This window comes from Erythrolamprus reginae, chromosome 2 (genome assembly GCF_031021105.1).
Source record: "Erythrolamprus reginae isolate rEryReg1 chromosome 2, rEryReg1.hap1, whole genome shotgun sequence".
NCBI classification, from domain to species: Eukaryota; Metazoa; Chordata; class Lepidosauria; order Squamata; family Dipsadidae; genus Erythrolamprus; species Erythrolamprus reginae.
In genome coordinates, this window is record NC_091951.1 from 41,947,942 (window position 1) to 41,967,479 (window position 19,538).

A 19,538-nucleotide genomic window follows, 5' to 3' on the forward strand; every position below is an offset into this window, starting at 1 on the left:
CCACAGTTATTGGGGGAATCACTACAGTTGTTAAGTTAATAACGCAGTTGTTAAGCGAAACTGGCTTCTCCATTGACTTTGCATGTCAGACGTTCACAAAAGGTGGATCACATGACCCTGGGACAGTGCAGCCGCCATAAATTGGAGTTAGTGACAATGGAGATGCTGCAAACAGTTGTAAGCGAAAAATAGTCATAAGTCGCTTTTTTCAGTGCATTAGAACTTCAAACAGCCACTGAATGTTACATATGGCTTAGGGCCAGACTATTTACATGACCATCTCCTGCCGCGTACCTCCCAGTGACCAATCAGAGCCCACAGGGTCGGCCTTCTCCGGGTCCCGTCCACTAAAACAATGTCAGTTGGTGAGCCTGTGGGGGAGGGCCTTCTCTGTGGCGGCCCCGGCTCTTTGGAACCAACTACCCCCCAAGGTCTGTATTGCCCCACCCTACTAGCTTTCCGAAAGGCCTTGAAAACCTGGTTCTGCCGGCAGGCCTGGGGGCTGTGAGAACTGCCATCCTTTAAATTCCAGCCCAGACGTGATGTGATTATGATGTTTGATGGCATGATTATTGCGATAACATTTTGAGGGTTTATATAATTATTAATTGGGGTGTTTAACTATTTTATATTGTTTTATTTTTGCTGTAAGCCACGCTGAGTCTCTTGGGGAATGGACGGGATATGAATAGAAACATAGAAGTCTGAAAAAGACCTCATGGTGCATCTAGTCTGCCCTTATACTATTTTCTGTATTTTATCTTAGGATGGATATATGTTTATCCCAGGCATGTTTAAATTTAGTTACTGTGGATTTATCTACCACGTCTGCTGGAAGTTTGTTCCAGGGATCTACTACTCTTTCAGTAAAATAATATTTTCCCACGTTGCTTTTGATCTTTCCCCCAACTAACTTCAGATTGTGTCCCCTTGCTCTTGTGTTCACTTTCCTATTAAAAACACTTCCCTCCTGGACCTTATTTAACCCTTTAACATATTTAAATGTTTCGATCATGTCCCCCTTTTCCTTCTGTCCTCCAGACTATCCAATAAATTAATTAATTAATAATAAATTAATTAATTAATAATAAATAAGTCAAGGACTATACGTAATTACAAAGTTCCTTCCTGAGGTTAGCTGGGGGGGAAAGATCAGAAGCAACGTGAGAACATATTATTTCACTGAACGAGTAGTAGATGCTTGGAACAAACTTGGTAAATCCACAGTCACTGATTTTTAAACATGCCTGGGATAAACATAAATCCATCCTAAGATAAAATACAGGAAGTAGCATAAGGGCAGACTAGATGAACCACGAAGTCTTTTTCTGTGGTCAATTCTTCTATGTTTCTATGAAATTCAAGAAACTCCTTTTGAGATCAAAAATAGGGTTGAGAACTTAAGACTGGGGGAACTTCATAATGAAGTTTTGCTTTCCCGTTTAAAGTTGAGTCTCTCTCTCTCTCTCTCTTCCCCCCCCCCTTTCTTCAGGATCAGACAGCTCCGATGCTGACTCCATCACTTTTCCTTCCGAGGCATTGCAACGCCTGGTTGTCCTTTCTCACAACCACAGCCAGGAATGTGGCTTCATCCCTAACGTGAAGGCTGCTTTGCTGGAGCAGGAGAGGTTCTGCAGCCAGCTGGAATGGGAGTGTCTAGCTGGGCATACTTTTACCTGGACTCCCCCTGCCTCAAAGTCCAGCCCGCCACTCTTTTGCCCAACAGCCCCCGGTGACAGTCCGGAGCCAGTGGCGGAAGCCGTCACTTCCAAGCTGAGCCCTCCACCCTCCCCAGTCGCCAGATGCCGGCGGTCCCTTCGCAAGGCAGCAGCAGCCCACGCCATTTCGATAGCGCTGGCTTCCAACTCGCCCTGTCCTGTGGACGAGCCAGAACCGCATTGCCAAGAGGACGAGGAATGTGGAACAGGCAGAAGGAGGAACACGCGTATGTCTCCCGCCAGCGGCACAGGCCAGGACAAGGAGGCAGAATTAGTGTGCAATACAAATTCGGATGAAACAGGTGAGGAGAGCGGGTGGAGGAGCCCCTGATGGAACTTGGAGGCCGGAAGGCAAGACTTATGTGGGGCCAAGATGGCAGATTGGGAGCATATGTAAAATATAGACTAGAGTGGAATAGAATAGAATAAAATAGAATAGAATAAAATAGATTAGAATAGAAAATAATAGAATAGAATAAAATAGATTAGATTAGAAAATAATAGAATAGAATAAAATAGATTAGATTAGAAAATAGAATAAAATAGAATATAGAAAATAGAATAGAATAGATTAAAATAGAATAGAATAGAAAATAGAATAGAATAAAATAGATTAGATTAGCAAATAGAATAGAGAATAGAATAGAGAATAGAATAGAATAGATTAGAAAATAGAATAGAATAGATTATAAAATAGAATAGAATTCCTTATTGGCCAAGTGTGATTGGACACACAAGGAATTTGTCTTTGGTGCAGATGCTCTCAGCGTACATAAAAGAAAAAGATACATTTGTCAAGGATCATGGGGTACAACACTTAATGATTGTCATAGGGGTCAAATAAGCAATGAAGAAACAATCAATATTAATATAAATCATAAGGATGCAAGCAACAGGTTACAGTCATACAGTCCTAAGTGGGAGGAAAAGGATGATAGGAATGATGAGCAAAAACTAGTAGAAATAGTAGTGCAGACTTAGTAAAAAGTTTGACAGTGTTGAGGGAATTATTTGTTTAGTAGAGTGATGGCATTTGGGGAAAAACTGTTCTTGTGTCCAGTTGTCTTGGTGTGCAGTCGAATATACACCGGGCTGGGGGGTAGCATATTTGTGTGTGTATGTGTATGTGTGTATGTATGTTTGTTTGTTTATTTGTTTGTCTTATATGCCGCCCTTATCCAAGGACTCAGGGCGTCTCACAACATATAAAAATACAAAAACCAATTCAAAGTCCAATATTTAAAATAACGACAACAAGACCAGCTGGCTGGTGGGAGGCACAGGGGCATGCGGTGGTGGAGCTGGGCTGAGGCAATGGCTGGCCTGCCCCCAGAGAGGGCTCTGCATGCCACCTGTGCCAAGCATGCCATAGGTTCACCGTCGCGGGTCTAGGGAAATAGTCTTGGAAGTGATTTTTATGTCCACTTGTTGAGCTTCAGAATTCAAGCTCCATTTTAATTACTACCTCAGTTCTGTTCTCTCAATCTGACACTGCTGTGTTTTCTGTTGTAGAAGCTGCACCAGGTGAGATTCCAGGTAGCACTGAAGCTCCAGGACCTGAAAGGTACATTTCTTCTCTTACACCCTCATAGCAGGGTGCAAATGCTTTGGAGTATTCGGAGAGGGGCGGCATACAAATCTAATAAATTAAACTAAATTAAATTAAATTAAACTTGCTTGCCATGCTGTGTGTTGAGGGAAAAACAGCTTTCAGGTTTACAAGATTGATGGTGTCTTTTGTAAAAATGACATTTGCCAAAGAAACCCGGTGCAAAAGACATCTGGGAAAAACATCGAGGAAGAAAAATGATCCCAAGGATTTGTTCTGATCCTCATAGTGAAAGGAGATCACCATGCTATACAAAAATCTATTCCTGGTTTTCCTTTGTTTGTGTGTGGTTAACATAGAAACATAGAAGTCTGACTGCAGAAAAAGACCTCATGGTCCCTCTAGTCTGCCCTTATAGTATTTTCTGTATTTTATCTTAGGATGGATATATGTTTATCCCAGGCATGTTTAAATTCATTTACTGTGGATTTATCTACATTGGTTGTTGCTTTTTGGTTTTTTGTGGTAGGACAGAATAAATTCCTGTATTTTTTTTTACTGATGTTCTTAAATGATGGGAGGTTTGGACATTTTTCATGATTGATTAACTGGCTATGTGCTGTCTAGTTCAGCGGTCACCGACCACTGGTCCATAGACCACTGGCGGTCCATGAGAAAATTTTGGTGGTCCGCAGAAAAATTATTTGCACTTTTTATATTGCACTGAATACTATTTATCTTTTTAAAATTTCCTATTAGTGGTCCGCGGGATTTAAAATTAGTGGTCCCTGAGGTCCGAAAGGTTGGCTACCCCTTATCTAGTTGATGTCAGATTTTAGCTATCATATACCGGATTTTGTGGAGTATAAAACACTCTAGACCAGTGATGGTGAACTTATGGCACGGGTGCCACAGGTGGCATGCGGAGCCATATCTGCTGGCACGCGAGCTGTTGCCCTAGCTCAGCTGCAACGTGCATGTGTGTGCCGGCCATCTGATTTTTGTCTCACGCAGGCTCTGGGAGGGCGTTTTTGGCTTCCAGAGAGCCTCCAAGGGGATGGGGGAGGGCGTTTTTACCCTCCCTTAGCTCCAGGGAAGCCTTTGGAGCCTGGGGAGGGTGAAACACAAGCTTACTAGGCCCACCAGAAGTTGGGAAACAGGCAGTTTCTGGCCTCCAGAGGGCCTCTGGGGGTTGGGGTAGCTGTTTTTCCCCTCCCAGGCATTGAACTATGGGTGTGGGCAGTTGCAGATGTGCGATAGCTCTTTCGGCACCTGAGGGAAAAAAGGTTCACCATCACTGCTCTAGACCAGTGTTTCCCAACCTTGGAAACTTGGAGATATCTGGACTTCAACTCCCAGAATTCCCTAGCCAGCATTCGCTGGCTGGGGAATTCTGGGAGTTGAAGTCCAAATATCTTCAAGTTGCCAAGGTTAGGAAACACTGCTCTAGACTATAAGATGCATATTTGTTTTGGGGAAGGAAAACAAGAAAAAAAAAATCGGCCTCTGCCTGCCAGCCTCCATTGGTATTCATCTGGCTAGCATCCTTACAGCAAACAGCCTGTTCAGCTTCAATGCATTATTGCAGCCTGATTCAGCACAAGCAGCTGATTGGCAGTTGGATTCCCAGAATACCCCCAATCAGCTGTTCCAGGCTGCAGACATTGCCACTGGTGACCGCCTCCGCGCATCAGCCTCCGCCCATCACATTTTCAGCCTGTGCGCACTCCATTTTTGGCCTCCGAGCATCGTGATTTCAGCCGGTTCCAGGTGGCATCGGAGGCTGTGAGTTTGATCCTAGGTAGAGGTAGATATTTCTCTCTCTGGGCACAGTGAGAATATATCTGCTGAACAAAACTTCACATTGGCGACAGGAAGGGCATCCGGCCATTAAACACTCTGCTAGCTCCATTCAATTGCCCCAGACTCCACCTCGCAAGGGATTAGGGGTCGTTAAAAGATGATGATGATATTGTCTCAGTTTTCTTTGCTCATCCTTCCCAGGAACACAAACAGACCCACTTACTCTTGCCACAGTGAGGCTGCATAGCAGGATTTGAGTTCTACCAGATTTTTCCATCCACAATTTATCACCCATAGGGGGTGGTAGGAGTGCAACTAACCTAATAATTTTTTCTAATTGCTTCAAAAGCTAGTGCAAGAAATAAAAACTAATCTTCGAGGTATTGCCGCTTACAGCATCTCCGACTAGCTGCACAGAAAGAATCCAGGTTTAGAATGGAATGGAATAGGAATAGAATAGAATAGAATTCTTTATTGGCCAAGTGTGATTGGACACAAAAGGAATTTGTCTTGGTGCATATGCTCTCAGTGTACATAAAAGAAAAAGATACATTTGTCCAGAGTCATGTGGTAAAACATTTAATGATTGTCATAGGCAATGAAGAAACAATCAATATTAGTAAAAATCTTAGTTTACAAGCAACAGGTTACAGTCATACAGTCCTAAGTGGGAGGAAAAAACTGATAGGAATGATGATAAAAAACTAGTAGAAATAGAAGTGCAGACTTAGTAAAAAGTTGAGTGTTGAGTGATGGCGTTCGGGGGGAAAACTGTTCTTGTGTCTAGTTGTCTTGGTGTGCAGTGCTCTGTAGCGACGTTTTGAGGGTAGGAGTTGAAACGGTTTATGTCCAGGATGTGAAGGGTCAGTTTAGTTGTGAGCTCGGTCTTTCCCAACTTTGTGTTCTCTAGATATTCCAGAAAGTTCAGCAGTGACCACATATTGGCAGAGGAATTCTGGGAATTGAAGTCCATACCTCACTAGGATGACCACTAGGGAAAAGCTTATTCAGACTCTAATAAAAATAATGTGACTTGACTCATAACCTACCATTTTTCAGCAATAACCACATCAGCTGAAAAGGAGGAATATACCAAGCTAAACAAGCCAAGATTCATCCAGAATGTTTGTGGATTGAATATTGGCCTTTTTTCTTTTCTTCTCTTTCTTTTCATTTTTTCCCCTTTTTTTTTCTTTTTTTGGTATTTTCTTTCAGGAGTTTAACTCTACCAGGGGAGGCACCAGAATCAGTGCCTGGTCCACCAGAAGAGGAGGAAGTAGAAGATTTCGCAGAGGAAGATAATATGGTATACATAGATGATCTACGAGACGAAAATTATCAGCCAGCCTTGGATAGGTAATGAAATTAGAAGATTTTAAATGCAGCCGAGTCCACTTCAATGTGGATAATGAGAGATCAATAAGGAAGTACTTTCTTTAATCATTTAATCATACTTTTCTTCATATGCAACTCCTACCAGGTAACCTATGGAATAGAAGAGTTATTCCCAGTCTTAGCAAATTAATAGTATGGATTTCAACTCCCGGAATTATAGGAGATGAAGTCCACATAACATCTTAAAGTGGTCAAAGTTGAGAAACATTGAAATAGAACATCTCAAATGAACACTCATGCTAAGTGATTTTAACAATACAGACCAGATAAAATTAAATAAATCAATAACAAGGCAGAAAGTCATTTAGCACTGCCTTGCTTTGGGATATTTTGCAAACTTCCCCTTCTATTTACAGTCCTGGGATTTCTTGACAGATTTCCATCCAAGTACTGTATAACCAGGTCTTTCAAGAACAGCCAAGATCAAGCAGGTGCTGTCATCCTATAGGAAATCCTTTGGCTCTTATCTGGGCTATAACAGGGTTACGATAAGACACTGCATTATACATGTCACTGGACTCAAATAGTTACCTGCAATGTCCCAGACCTATGTCTTTTTAGTTATTGGCTACAAAAGATGGCCCATTGCCACTACTTTATCCTTTACGCTGCAATGTTTTTTTCAGGCTAAGAGCTCTGTGGTCTTTTAGAGCTTAGCCATTAATTCATAAATATGGAACTGACAAAGAAAAGATAAAAAAATTATAGACCCATATCATTATTAAATGTGGATTATAAAATATTTACTTCCATCTATGCAGAGAGGCTTAAAAAGATTTTAGATGAGAAAATACATCAAGATCAAAATGGGTTCTTACCAGGCAGACAAATAAAAAATAATCTTAGAACGATTATTAACACATTAGAATACTATGAACAACATCTGGGAAAACCAATGTCATTAATGTTCCTCGATACCAAAAAAGCTTTGGATAATGTAGATTGGACATTTATCAAAATGCAACTAAATAAAATGAGATTCGGTGCAAAATTTGTAAATATAATTGATGCTATATATTCAAAACAAACGACAAAAATTATATAAAATAATGAACAATTGGAAAAAATTGAAATTTTTAAGGGAGTGAGACAGGGATGTCCGGTCTCACCCTTATTGTTTATTTTATCCCTGGAAGTTCTGTTGATAAAGATAAGAGCAGATAACAAAATACAGGGATTGACCATTGGAAAAGAGACATATAAAGTTCAAGCTTTTGCAGACGATTTGACTTTTATAATAGAGGATCCCACGGCAACAATACCAATCTTGATAGAAACGATAGAAGAACACGGTAAAGTTGGCAGGCCTAAAAATAAATAGAAGTAGATACAATTTCTAGTTAAAAACATGACAGAACTACAAGAAAGAAAATTAGAAAGTATTACAGGTAGAGCTTAACCATTACACCAAACTGACTCTTTAAAATATAATTACATTGGTCAACACAAAATGATTACTTTTCACATAGTTAATAGTGTTCTATTATTATTATCTTAAGAATTATACTGTGTCATAGATCAGTCTAGGCTATAATCCATGCATTTAGAGCCATGTTCAACCCTAGGGTTTCAGGTTTTGAACCCCTGTCTTAAAGAATAGGGTACCATTAAAATATAAATGCAGTAGAAATACTAATCTACAGTATGACGTATTTGACCCATTTTAGGTTCTAGAGAAGTTTATTCAATTCCTTCATTTTTCTGCCAGCTTTCCAGGGAGTTCCTTTTTCCCCATGTCCCCAAAGCCCTTGTGTAGAAATGTTTGTTTTTATTATTGACTGATTTGAGTCGTTGATTGATTCTATGTTTTTTATTGCCATTTTAGCCCAGTTTTCATGAAAAGCAATCCCAATCTCTCTTTCTAGCTGCAAGCAGGTGGCCCAGCCAGGAGCTGAAGACATGTCCCAAATTGGTCCTAAGAGAATCAGGTAAGTTCAGGTCCGTGATTGCTCATGATATTCTCAGCCAATAGAAAGGGAAGCTGATAGGAAGTTTAGGTAGGTTGATTAAAGCTGCAAGACTGGCAAAGATTGTTGGTTTGTCTATTTTTGGTTTGTCCGTCCGTCCGTCCATCCATCCTACTTACAAATACTTACAAGTTTATATTCTGTTTAGTCCAACAAGCTCAAAGCAGTTAATATGTTTGTGAGTGACAGGAGAAGGTTTGGTAGGGAAGGATTGCCTATTTGCCGATGTCTCTAAAGTGTGCAGTAGGGTTGATATTCCTGGAGGGGTCTGTAATATGGTAAATGATTTAGCTTTACTAGATAAATGGTCAAAGCAATGGAAACTGCAGTTTAATGTTTCCAAATGTAAAATAATGCACTTGGGGAAAAGGAATTCTCAATCTGAGTATTGTATTGGCAGTTCTGTGTTAGCAAAAACTTCAGAAGAGAAGGATTTAGGGGTAGTGATTTCTGACAGTCTCAAAATGGTTGAGCAGTGTGGTCAGGCGGTAGGAAAAGCAAGTAGGATGCTTGGCTGCATAGCTAGAGGTATAACAAGCAGGAAGAGGGAGATTGATCCCCCTATATAGAGCGCTGGTGAGACCACATTTGGAATACTGTGTTCAGTTCTGGAGACCTCACCTACAAAAAGATATTGACAAAATTGAACGGGTCCAAAGACGGGCTACAAGAATGGTGGAAGGTCTTAAGCATAAAACGTATCAGGAAAGACTTAATGAACTCAATCTGTATAGTCTGGAGGACAGAAGGAAAAGGGGGGACATGATTGAAACATTTAAATATGTTAAAGGGTTAAATAAGGTTCAGGAGGAAAGTGTTTTTAATAGGAAAGTGAACACAAGAACAAGGGGACACAATCTGAAGTTAGTTGGGGGAAAGATCAAAAACAACGTGAGAAAATATTATTTTACTGAAAGAGTACTAGATCCTTGGAACAAACTTCCAGCAGACGTGGTTGGTAAATCCACAGTAACTGAATTTAAACATGCCTGGGATAAACATAGATCCATCCTAAGATAAAATATAGGAAATAGTATAAGGGCAGACTAGATGGACCATGAGGTCTTTTTCTGCCGTCAGTCTTCTATGTTTCTATGTTTCTACAACAGTAAAAGTACAATAAAAGTAATACATCATTAAATGCCATCATTAGCAATAGCACGTAGACTTATATGGCGTTTCATAATGCTTTACAGCCCTCTCTTAACTGGTTTACAAATCAGCATATTGTCTCCAACAATCTGGGTCTTCATTTTACCAACCTCGGAGAGATGAAAAGCTGAGTTAACCTTGAAACGGTTAGGATCAAACTGAAGGCAGTTGGCAGAGTTAGTTTGCAATACTGCATTCTAACCATTGCACCCCCATGGCTGTCGCTCATTAGAATAAGACCAAGCAACTTCACTCAAAGGAACAACTACAAGATACAAGGAAAGAGAAGAGCAGCTAGGAAGGCGCACTGTAACTTTTCAGGATTAGCAAAACCAGAAATTATTTAAAAATTCATATCCATTAAATCTTTGCCTAATAATACAAAAGTTATTAAAAACTTAATGGATTATTATAGTTGCCTTCTCTGGAATCATGGAGACTTCAAGAATTAGAGGCTGAAAACATCTTAATTAAATATTTTGAGAAAAGCTGCTGCTGCCCCCAAACTGTTAATCTATTTTCCTATCAAATGAATTTGATTAAAATCACACTGTTGATTTTAACTTCAGATCGTGCAGAATGCAGCTGCGAGAGTAGTCATGGGGTTCTCCAAATATGCCCATGTTACACCAACACTCCGCATTCTGCATTGGTTGCCGATCAGTTTCCGGTCACAATTCAAAGTGTTGGTTATGACCTATAAACCCCTTCATGGCACTGGACCAGATTATCTCAGGGACCGCCTTCTGCTGCACGAATCCCAGCAACCAGTTAGGTCCCACAGAATTGGCCTTCTCTGGGTCCCGTCAACTAAACAATGTCGTTTGGCGGGACCCAGAGGAAGAGCCCTCTCTGTGGCGGCCCCGGCCCTCTGGAACCAACTCCCCCCAGAGATTAGAATTGCCCCCACCCTCCTCGCCTTTCATAAGCTTCTTAAAACCCACCTCTGCCGTGAGGCATGGGGGAACTGAGATATTATTTCCCCCTAGGCCTTTACAATTTACGCATGGTATGTTTGTATGTATGTTTGGTTTTATAATAAGGGGTTTTTTTTAGTTGTTTTAGTATTGGATTGTTACATGCTGTATTTTATCACTGTTGTTAGCCGCCCGAGTCTACGGAGAGGGGCGGCATACAAATCCAATAAATAAATAAATAAATAAAATAAACTGTCTTTGTCCAAATGATTTTTGACCCATCAGATGGAGCCTCAGTGGTGCAGGGGATAGTGTGCATTACTGCAAGCTACTTCTGCTGATCACTGGTTACTAGAAGTTTGGCAGATTGAATCTCAGTAGGCTCAAGGTTGACTCAGCCTTCCATCTTTCCAGGGTCGGTAAAATGAGGACCCAGATTGTTGGGGGCAATATGCTGACTCTCTATAAACCACTTAGAGAGGACTGTAAAGCACTGTGAAGTGGTATATACTGCTCAAAAAAATAAAGGGAACACTCTAACACATCCTAGATCTGAATGAATGAAATATTCTCATTGAATACTTTGTTCTGCACAAAAGTTGAATGTGCACAACAGCATGTGAAGTTGATTATCAATCAGTGTTGCTTCCTAAGTGGACAGTTTGATTTCACAGAAGTTTGATTTACTTGGAGTTATATTCTGTTGTTTAAGTGTTCCCTTTATTTATTTATTTTTTGAGCAGTGTATAAATCTAAATGCTATTGCTATCTCTAAATCAGGGCTCTTCAACCTTGGCAACTTTAAGATTTGTGGACTTCAACTCCCAGAATTCCTCAGCCAGCTTTTTTTCCTGGGATTTGAAGTCCACAAGTCTTAAAGTTGCCAAGGTTGGAGACCCCTGCGCTGAACAATCCAGGGTTGTTTATTTTGGGGTGGAGGAGAAATATCTATAAAATACTTCTGTATGTTGGGCTAGAGCAGGGGTAGGCAAAGTTGGCTCTTCTATGATTTGTGGACTTCAACTCCCAGAATTCCTGAGCCAATCGTGCTATCTCAGGAATTCTGGGAGTTGAAGTCCACATGTCATAGAAGAGGCAACTTTGCCTGCCCCTGGGCTAGAGTATACAAAGGTTGTGTTAATAGTTCTGCATTTCTGTTGCGTATCTCCAGCCTGGAGATTTGACACATTTCCTCTTCCTGTTGGCTTCCCTGTTCTCTTCTGTCTTTGACTTTTTTCACAGGAAGGCAGCCAAGCGAGAAATTCTCCTTTGTGACTATGAAGGTTGTGGGAAAATTTTCTCCAATCGCCAATACTTGAATGTAAGTGATGGAGGAACAGCAGTGGTCACCAATCCCTTGGATGCAGGTGACTGACAGAACTTCCATGCTTCGTTTAAGGTTTCCAAAGTGTTAGTACTTTTGAGGCAAGCAGGAGAGTGACACTTTCTACACTGCTCAAAAAAATAAAGGGAACACTTAAACAACACAATGTAACTCCAAGTAAATCAAACTTCTGTGAAATCAAACTGCCCACTTAGGAACATAAGAAGAGCCATGCTGAATCAGGCCAAAGCCCATCGAGTCCAGCATTCTGTGTCACACAGTGGCCCACCAATTATACATGGGGATCTTGAGCAGAAAGAGAAGGCAAGACCCCCCCCCTTTCCCTTGACCCCCAACAAATGGTACCCAAGGGAATGCTGCCTGCCTCAACCACCATAGAGGCGGCACATGGACATCCATGTCAATAACCACCGATACACTTGGCATCCATGAATCTGTCTAATCCTGCCTTGAAGCTATCCAGGCTGACAGCTGTCACGACCTCTTCTTGAAGTGAATTCCATAATAAAATTATTATTATTATTATTATTATTATTATTATTATTATTATTATTATTTATTAGATTTCTATGCCACCCCTCTCCGAAGACTCGGGGCGGCTCACAACAATAATAAAACAATATTATATTAGAACAAATCTAATATTAAAAAAGCATATAAAACCCTATCATATTTTTTTTTAAAAAACCAAACAACACATTCATACCAAACATAAAACACAATATAAAAAAGCCTAGGGGAAAGGTGTCTCAACTCCCCCATGCCTGGTGGTATAAGTGAGTCTTGAGTAGTTTACGAAAGACAGGAAGGGTGGGGGCAGTTCTAATCTCCGGGGGGAGTTGATTCCAGAGGGCCGGGGCTGCCACAGAGAAGGCTCTTCCCCTGGGGCCTGCCAAACGACATTGTTTAGTCGACGGGACCCGGAGAAGGCCAACTCTGTGGGACCTTATCAGTCGCTGGGATTCGTGCAGTAGCAGGCGGTTCCGGAGGTACTCTGGTCCAATGCCATGTAGGGACGAAAACCAAGGACCCTCTGGGTGAAGAAATATTTCCCTTTATTTGTCCTCGCTTTCTTACCTATGAGCTTTAGGGAGTTCCCCCTCGTCCTAGTATTGTGTGATAGAGAAAATAATTTTTCTCTATCCACCTTTTCTATCCCATGCATGATTTTATACACTTCGATCAAGTCACCCCTTAAACGCCGTCTTTCAAGGCTGAAGAGACCAAGGTGTTGCAACCTGGTTTCATAAGGGAGGGGCTCCATTTCCTTGAGGAAGCAACACAAATCAATTTCACATGCTTTTGTGAACATTCAATTTTGTACAGAACGAAGTATTCAATGGGAATATTTCATTCATTCAGATCTAGGATGTGTTATTTGAGTGTTCCCTTTATTTATTTATTTTTTTTTAGCAGTATACAATGCCCTGTTTGTTGGCATCTGACTGGACCAGGAGTACTGAAGTTAATAGAAGACTATAAATTTTGTAATTTCTACCAGGAAATTCCCCCCCCCCTTTTCTCTATAACTGTGGTTCCCAATTTTTTTGCCTATGTCCCACCTGAGCATCTCTAAAATCCTGATTCCCCCCCCCCAATGATACATAATTCTTACTATTCAAAAACCTCTGCCCGCACAAAGGGAGGCCTACCTAAAATGGCCTAAAGTCCATCAACATAGTTTAAACAGGATTCCAATTGCCCTTCTGTGGGGCGGAGTCCCGTCGTTGGGAACCACTGCTCTGGAAGCATCATCGAGAGAAATAGAAGGGATGCCCGGTCCAGCTACTATAGAATCTCATCATGAAAAATTAGAATATCGTGCAAAAGCTCATTTATTTCAGTAATGCAACTTAAAAGGTGAAATGTAATATAGGAGAGAGACTCGTTACATGCAAGGCAAGGTAGTTCAAGCCGTGGTTTGTCCTAATTGTGATGGTTATGGGGTACAGCTCATGAAAACCCCAAATCCACCATCTCAGAAAATTAGAATATTCCATGTGATCAATAAAACAAGGATTGTACAACATTGGACCTCTGAAAAGTATGAGCATGCATATGTACTCAGTACTTGGATTGGGCCCATTTTGCAGCAATTACTGCTTATTGTGGTGTGGCATGGAAGCTATCGGCCTCTGGCACTGCTCTCATATATTAAGTTACATTTTTAAAAATTGCATTACTGAAATAAATGAACTTTTGCACAATAGTCTAATGCAGTGTTTCCCAACCTTGGCAACTTGAAGATATCTGGACTTCAACTCCCAGAATTCCCCAGCCAGCATTCGCTGGCTGGGGAATTCTGGGAGTTGAAGTCCAAATATCTTCAAGTTGCCAAGGTTGGGAAACACTGGTCTAATGTATATGTCATACGCTACTTTATATGTCATACGCTACTAAAAAAATATCTTCCTCTGGTTTATCTATCTCGGTGGTTCTCGACTCCTGGGAACCTGCAGTGTTGTTAGAGGAGAATCCAAGAAGACTTGAAGAAAAAATATAATTTAAATCTTAAGCTTTTGTGGGGGGTCCGTGGCCACAAAGGGCATTTAAAGGGAGTCCATGGTGAGAACTTCTGATCTAAGCTAAGGAGCGATACAGATTTTAGAGCCTTATATTCTCTATGGGCTTTTTTCTCACCATCTTCTAGCACCACAAGAAATATCAGCATGTTCACCAAAAGACCTTTACCTGTTCTGATCCAAGCTGTGGCAAATCCTTCAACTTCAAGAAACATCTCAAGGAACACGAGAAACTACACAGTGGTGAGCAGTCTAACCATGTGTCTTTCATCCGTCTGGTGCCTGCTGAAAGTTTTGAACTGCAGCTTTCATTGCCCTTGCAGTCTGATTCAATCAAAACGTCTTGGGCCAGCCCTGACTGTAGTATTGGGGAGAAAAGATGTATAGGTTGCCCATATCTATTATGAAGGATGTGCCTTTATTGTGTCCTTTACTTGCAGATAAAAGGGACTACATATGTGAGTTCTGTGCACGCTCCTTCCGAACAAGCAGTAATTTAATTATCCACAGGCGGATCCACACTGGAGAAAAGCCCCTACAGTGAGTATAATAATAACAGTGGGAAGGGACCTTGGAGGTCTTCTAGTCCAACCCCCGTCTGGGCAGGAGACCCTACACCACTTCAGATAAATAGTTATCCAAACTCTTCTTTAAAACTTCCAGTGTTGGGGCATTCACAACTTCTGGAGGCAAGCTGTTCCACTGATTAATTGTTCTCACTGTCAGGAAATTTCTAAGTTGCTTCTCTCCTTATTTAATTTCCACCCATTGCTTCTTTTTCCTGCCCTCTGGTGCTTTGGAGAATAGGTTGACTGCTTCTTTGTGGCAACCCCTGAGATATTGGAACGTCGCTATCATGTCTCCCCTAGTCTTTCTTTTCTTTAAACTAGACAGACCCAGTTCTTGCAACCATTCTTCATATATTTTAGCCTCCAATCCCTTAATCATCTTTGTTGTTCTTTTTGGCACTATTTCTTGAGTCTTGGTGTCCTTTATACATCATGGTGATCAAAACTGAATGCAATATTCCAAGTGTGGCCTTACCAAGGCATTATATAGAGCTATTAACACTTGATTTCGATTCTATCCCTCTGTTGATGCAGCCTAGAACTGTGTTGGCTCTTTCAGTAGCTGCTGAACACTGCAGGCTCCTATTTAAATGGTTGTCCACCAGGACTCCAAGATCCCTCTCACAGTTACTACTGTTGAGCGAGCTATCACATATATTGTACCTGTGCTTTTTGTTTATCTTCCCTAAATGTAAAATTTTACCTTTTTCACCATGTTAGATAGTCTGTCAAGATCCTTCTTGTTCTGTATCAATAAAATCTCTCTCCCCGCTGTTCAGTTTAAATGTTTATCCAATATCCAACAGTATGCCCCACGCTTTCCCCTATTGCAGAAATGACCTAAGCACACATGCACACATGTTACAATATGTAACAATAAAATAAGTCGGATGGAAATATTTTGAGTGTCTTTGCGATCTTCAGGCTGAAGATGTTGGCTTCTGCTGCTCTTTGTATGGTTTGTTTATGATTAATGTGATTTCGCCAAAACATCGCAAAGACACTCAAAACATTACACAGGAAAAAACCCGAACTCACAACAATCTGCATACATATACCCATGAAAATATAGGGAACACTCAAAGATCACATCCTAGATCTAAATGAATGAAATATTCTCATTGAATACTTTGTTCTGTACAAAGTTGAATGTGCACAAGAGCACGTGAAATTGATGGTCAATCAGTGTTGCATCCTGAGTGGACAGTTTGATTTCACAGGAGTTTGATTTACTTGGAGGTATATTATGTTGTTTAAGTGTTCCCTTTTTCTTTTTTTTTTGAGCATCGATTCACCCTGGTATATTGTAGGAGCATCACAGCTTCCTTTTTGCCCAACCCAGGGCCATTTCCAAGGCAATTGATTTCTTCATAGCCAACAAACTATATTCTGTATGTATCACATGTTTTTGCTGAATTTAAAATTAAGGGAGACTAGGATAGATCTATTTCGGCCTCTGAGGCCAGAACAAGGCTAAAAAACAGAAACAGCAAAAGCGTGTACCGCACGAACACACACACACACACACACATATATATATATATATATAGTGGCTCCATTAACTTAACTGGTTAAAACAAAAAAAGACAACCGACTAGCTTCCACATATGGAGCAGAGATATTTGAACTGGTGGCTGCTCCTGAGCTAACCCAGACAATCTTACATTGTATGGATTTTCTACTCTGCTTCACCAAGTCAATCATTCCACCAGAACCAGCAAAAGAGTTGCCTGACCCTGTTGTACAAAAATAACCTTTACACCTGTGGTCAGGAGGGTGGTAGGGAGAGCCAAGGGTGGATTGCTTCATTCATTCATTCATTCATTCATTCATTCATTCATTCACTTATTCACTTATTCATTTATTCATTTATTCATTTGTCCAATACTGTATACAAATACATAGGAAGAAAAATAGACATGTAGTAATATATATAAGGGTAAAAGTGAACTTAGAGGAGAGGATATATGAAAGGAAGAAAATATATATGATAAGTGAGAGAAAGGAAAGACAATTGGACAGGGGACGAAAGGCACACCATGTACACCCCTTACTGGCCTCTTAGAAACCTGGACAGGTCAATCGTGAAGAGTCTAAGGGAGAAATGCTGGGGGTTAGGGCAGTGTTTCCCAACCATTTTTGAGCTGCGGCACATTATTCACATTTACAAAATCCTGGGGAACATTGAGCTCCAGATGTGTTGCTAGATGCCGTACACGCTGGCGTTGCACTGGGCATGGGCGTGGGGCTGGAGCCTCCGTCCCGACCCAGCCAGCAGGCAAGTGCCAGCCACGCAATGCCAGCATGTACGGCGTACAGCAACATGTCCAGCCACCGCCGTCGGTGCCTCTGTCCTGGAGTTCTGGCTCGCAGCCAACCACCCTGCTGCCGCCCCACGGCTACTGCCCGGTGCCGCTGCTGCCGCCGCCCTCCCACCAGGCCCCAAAGCTCACTTGCTGCCGCTGCCAGGGAAGCTCCAGCCGGGTGGGGCACTGCAGCTGCCGGAAAACTTGGAAGGCGCAAAGGAAGCTCAGCTTCCGGTCTCACAACTTTTTGCTCTTCGCACTCTCAGCAAAAAGTTGCGAGACCAGAAGCTGAGCTTCCTTCTTCGCGGCACACCTGACCATGTCTCGCGGCACACTAGTGTGCCACGGCACACTGGTTGGGAAACACTGGGTTAGGGGTTGACACAATTGAGTCCGGCAATGAGTTCCACGCTTCGATAACTCGATTGTTGAAATCATATTTTTTACAGTCAAGTTTGGAGCGGTTCGCATTAAGTTTGAATCTGTTGCGTGCTCTTGTGTTGTTGCGGTTGAAGCTGATTTATAACCTATTCCTGGCAGCCCCCTTTTCCTCTTTGATGAACCCCTCCCTTCCTTCCTTTTCACCCAGATGTGAGATCTGTGGCTTCACCTGCCGCCAAAAAGCGTCCTTGAACTGGCACATGAAGAAGCACGACGCCGATTCCTTCTACCAGTTCTCCTGCGACCTCTGCGGCAAGAAGTTTGAGAAGAAGGACAATGTCACGGCGCACAAGAGTAAGAGCCATCCTGAGGGCGCCACCGGGCCTCCCCTACCGGCACAGGAGCCGCCCCCTCCGAGCTCCCCGCTTGCAGCAGAGCCAATGGCAAACCCGGTTCAGACTCAGCCGTGTGACCTCGGGAAAAGGGCGGAGCCTCCTGACCTTGCAATTACGGTCCTCATTGAATAAGCCGGTCGAGCAGTAGGAGAAAAAGCAACAGCAGAGAGAATTCCTGACCTTTCCTGCAGGCCACTTGCATGGCGTCACCCGGTTGCAAAATCAGTAGAGACACATGGGCCCTCGGCTCTTCAAACTAGGTCCCACCAATCACAATCTTTCACTCAGCTCCTCTGGGCTCAGTTCTGGAACAAAAGGACAATCTTGGCCTTCTACCTTGTTTGGCTCCATCTAGTGGTGGAACGTGTCTTGACAGTCAGTTTGATGTGTTTTCCTTCCATCTCTGGGTAAAAAAAGTATAGCGGGATAATTTGCTCTGTCTACACAGCTGGTCTTTCTAATGTCATGAATGAGGCCGTGATTGGTGCTTCCTAACTGTTTACTGCAGAACAAATTAAGCTGAAGAAAGAACAGGGGGGATTTCTCAGCCAGTGGGAAAAAACATTGGCCGTATTAATTAGGCCTCACCTACAAAAAGATATTGATAAAATTGAAGGGGTCCAAAGACGGGCTACAAAAATGGTGGAAGGTCTTAAGCATAAAACTAATCAGGAAAGACTTAATGAACTCAATCTGTACAGTCTGGAGGACAGAAGGGAAAGAGGGGACATGATCAAAACATTTAAATATGTTCAAGGGTTAAATAAGGTTCAGGAGGGAAGTGTTTTTAATAGGAAAGTGAACACAAGAACAAGGGGACACAATCTGAGGTTAGTTGGGGGAAAGATCAGAAGCATTTTACTGAAAGAGGAGTAGATGCTTGGGGCAAACTTCCAGCAGACGTGATTGGTAAATCCACAGTAACTGAATTTAAACATGCCTGGGATAAACAGACCCATCCTAAGATAAAACACAGGAAATAGTATAAGGCAGGCTAGATGGACCATGAGGTCTTTTTCTGCCGTCAATCTTCTATGTTTCTATGCCCTTTAACATGGGATGAGGCCAGAGCTGGAGAGCAGGAGACAACTTTGAAAAAATTGCTATAGCAGTGAGTTTAGCCATCTATCCACAGTTCACACCTTTCAGTGTATTGCTTTACAGATCTTGGGCCAATCTGCTTGTCAGACTGTAGCAGAGTCACCTCCCATGCCTGCATACTTTTTTTACATAGTCCGACAGGTGGCTCTGCTCCCCACTGTCCTCTGATCGGTAGAGTTGACCCGCTGTATGATTACTTGCCTGCCAGAACTGTGTAAATCTAAATAGCCTAGCCAGGAGACCACTGGAACGTCTCTAAGAAGGATATCAGTGTGGGGCCACTTGCATCTCCACAAATCTGATCAGCAGTCTGGTGTTGTGGTTGGTCCACAGCAACAAAAATCAGTTGACAGAACACAAAATGCAACATTGCAACAAGGTTCAGGGATGTCTATTTATTTCATTTATTTAAATTTAT

General features: G+C 41.9%; 1 protein-coding gene across 3 annotated transcripts in view; it reads left to right on the plus strand.

Annotated features, from left to right (window-relative positions):
* Positions 1-19,538, plus strand: part of ZNF692 (zinc finger protein 692) — a 29,136-nt gene that overhangs the window by 7,994 nt on the left and 1,604 nt on the right. For 2 of the 3 annotated variants that reach the window (XM_070737935.1, XM_070737936.1), the window contains 8 exons: positions 1,493-2,020; positions 3,231-3,282; positions 6,286-6,426; positions 8,331-8,393; positions 11,744-11,822; positions 14,497-14,611; positions 14,809-14,908; positions 17,833-18,462. In XM_070737935.1, the coding sequence (XP_070594036.1) occupies positions 1,493-2,020; positions 3,231-3,282; positions 6,286-6,426; positions 8,331-8,393; positions 11,744-11,822; positions 14,497-14,611; positions 14,809-14,908; positions 17,833-18,151 (1,397 nt within the window). In that variant the 3' untranslated portion in view covers positions 18,152-18,462. Of the gene's footprint in view, positions 1-1,492; positions 2,021-3,230; positions 3,283-6,285; positions 6,427-8,330; positions 8,394-11,743; positions 11,823-14,496; positions 14,612-14,808; positions 14,909-17,832; positions 19,500-19,538 lie in introns of those variants that run through there. The other variant, XR_011557906.1, reaches the window with a different exon arrangement.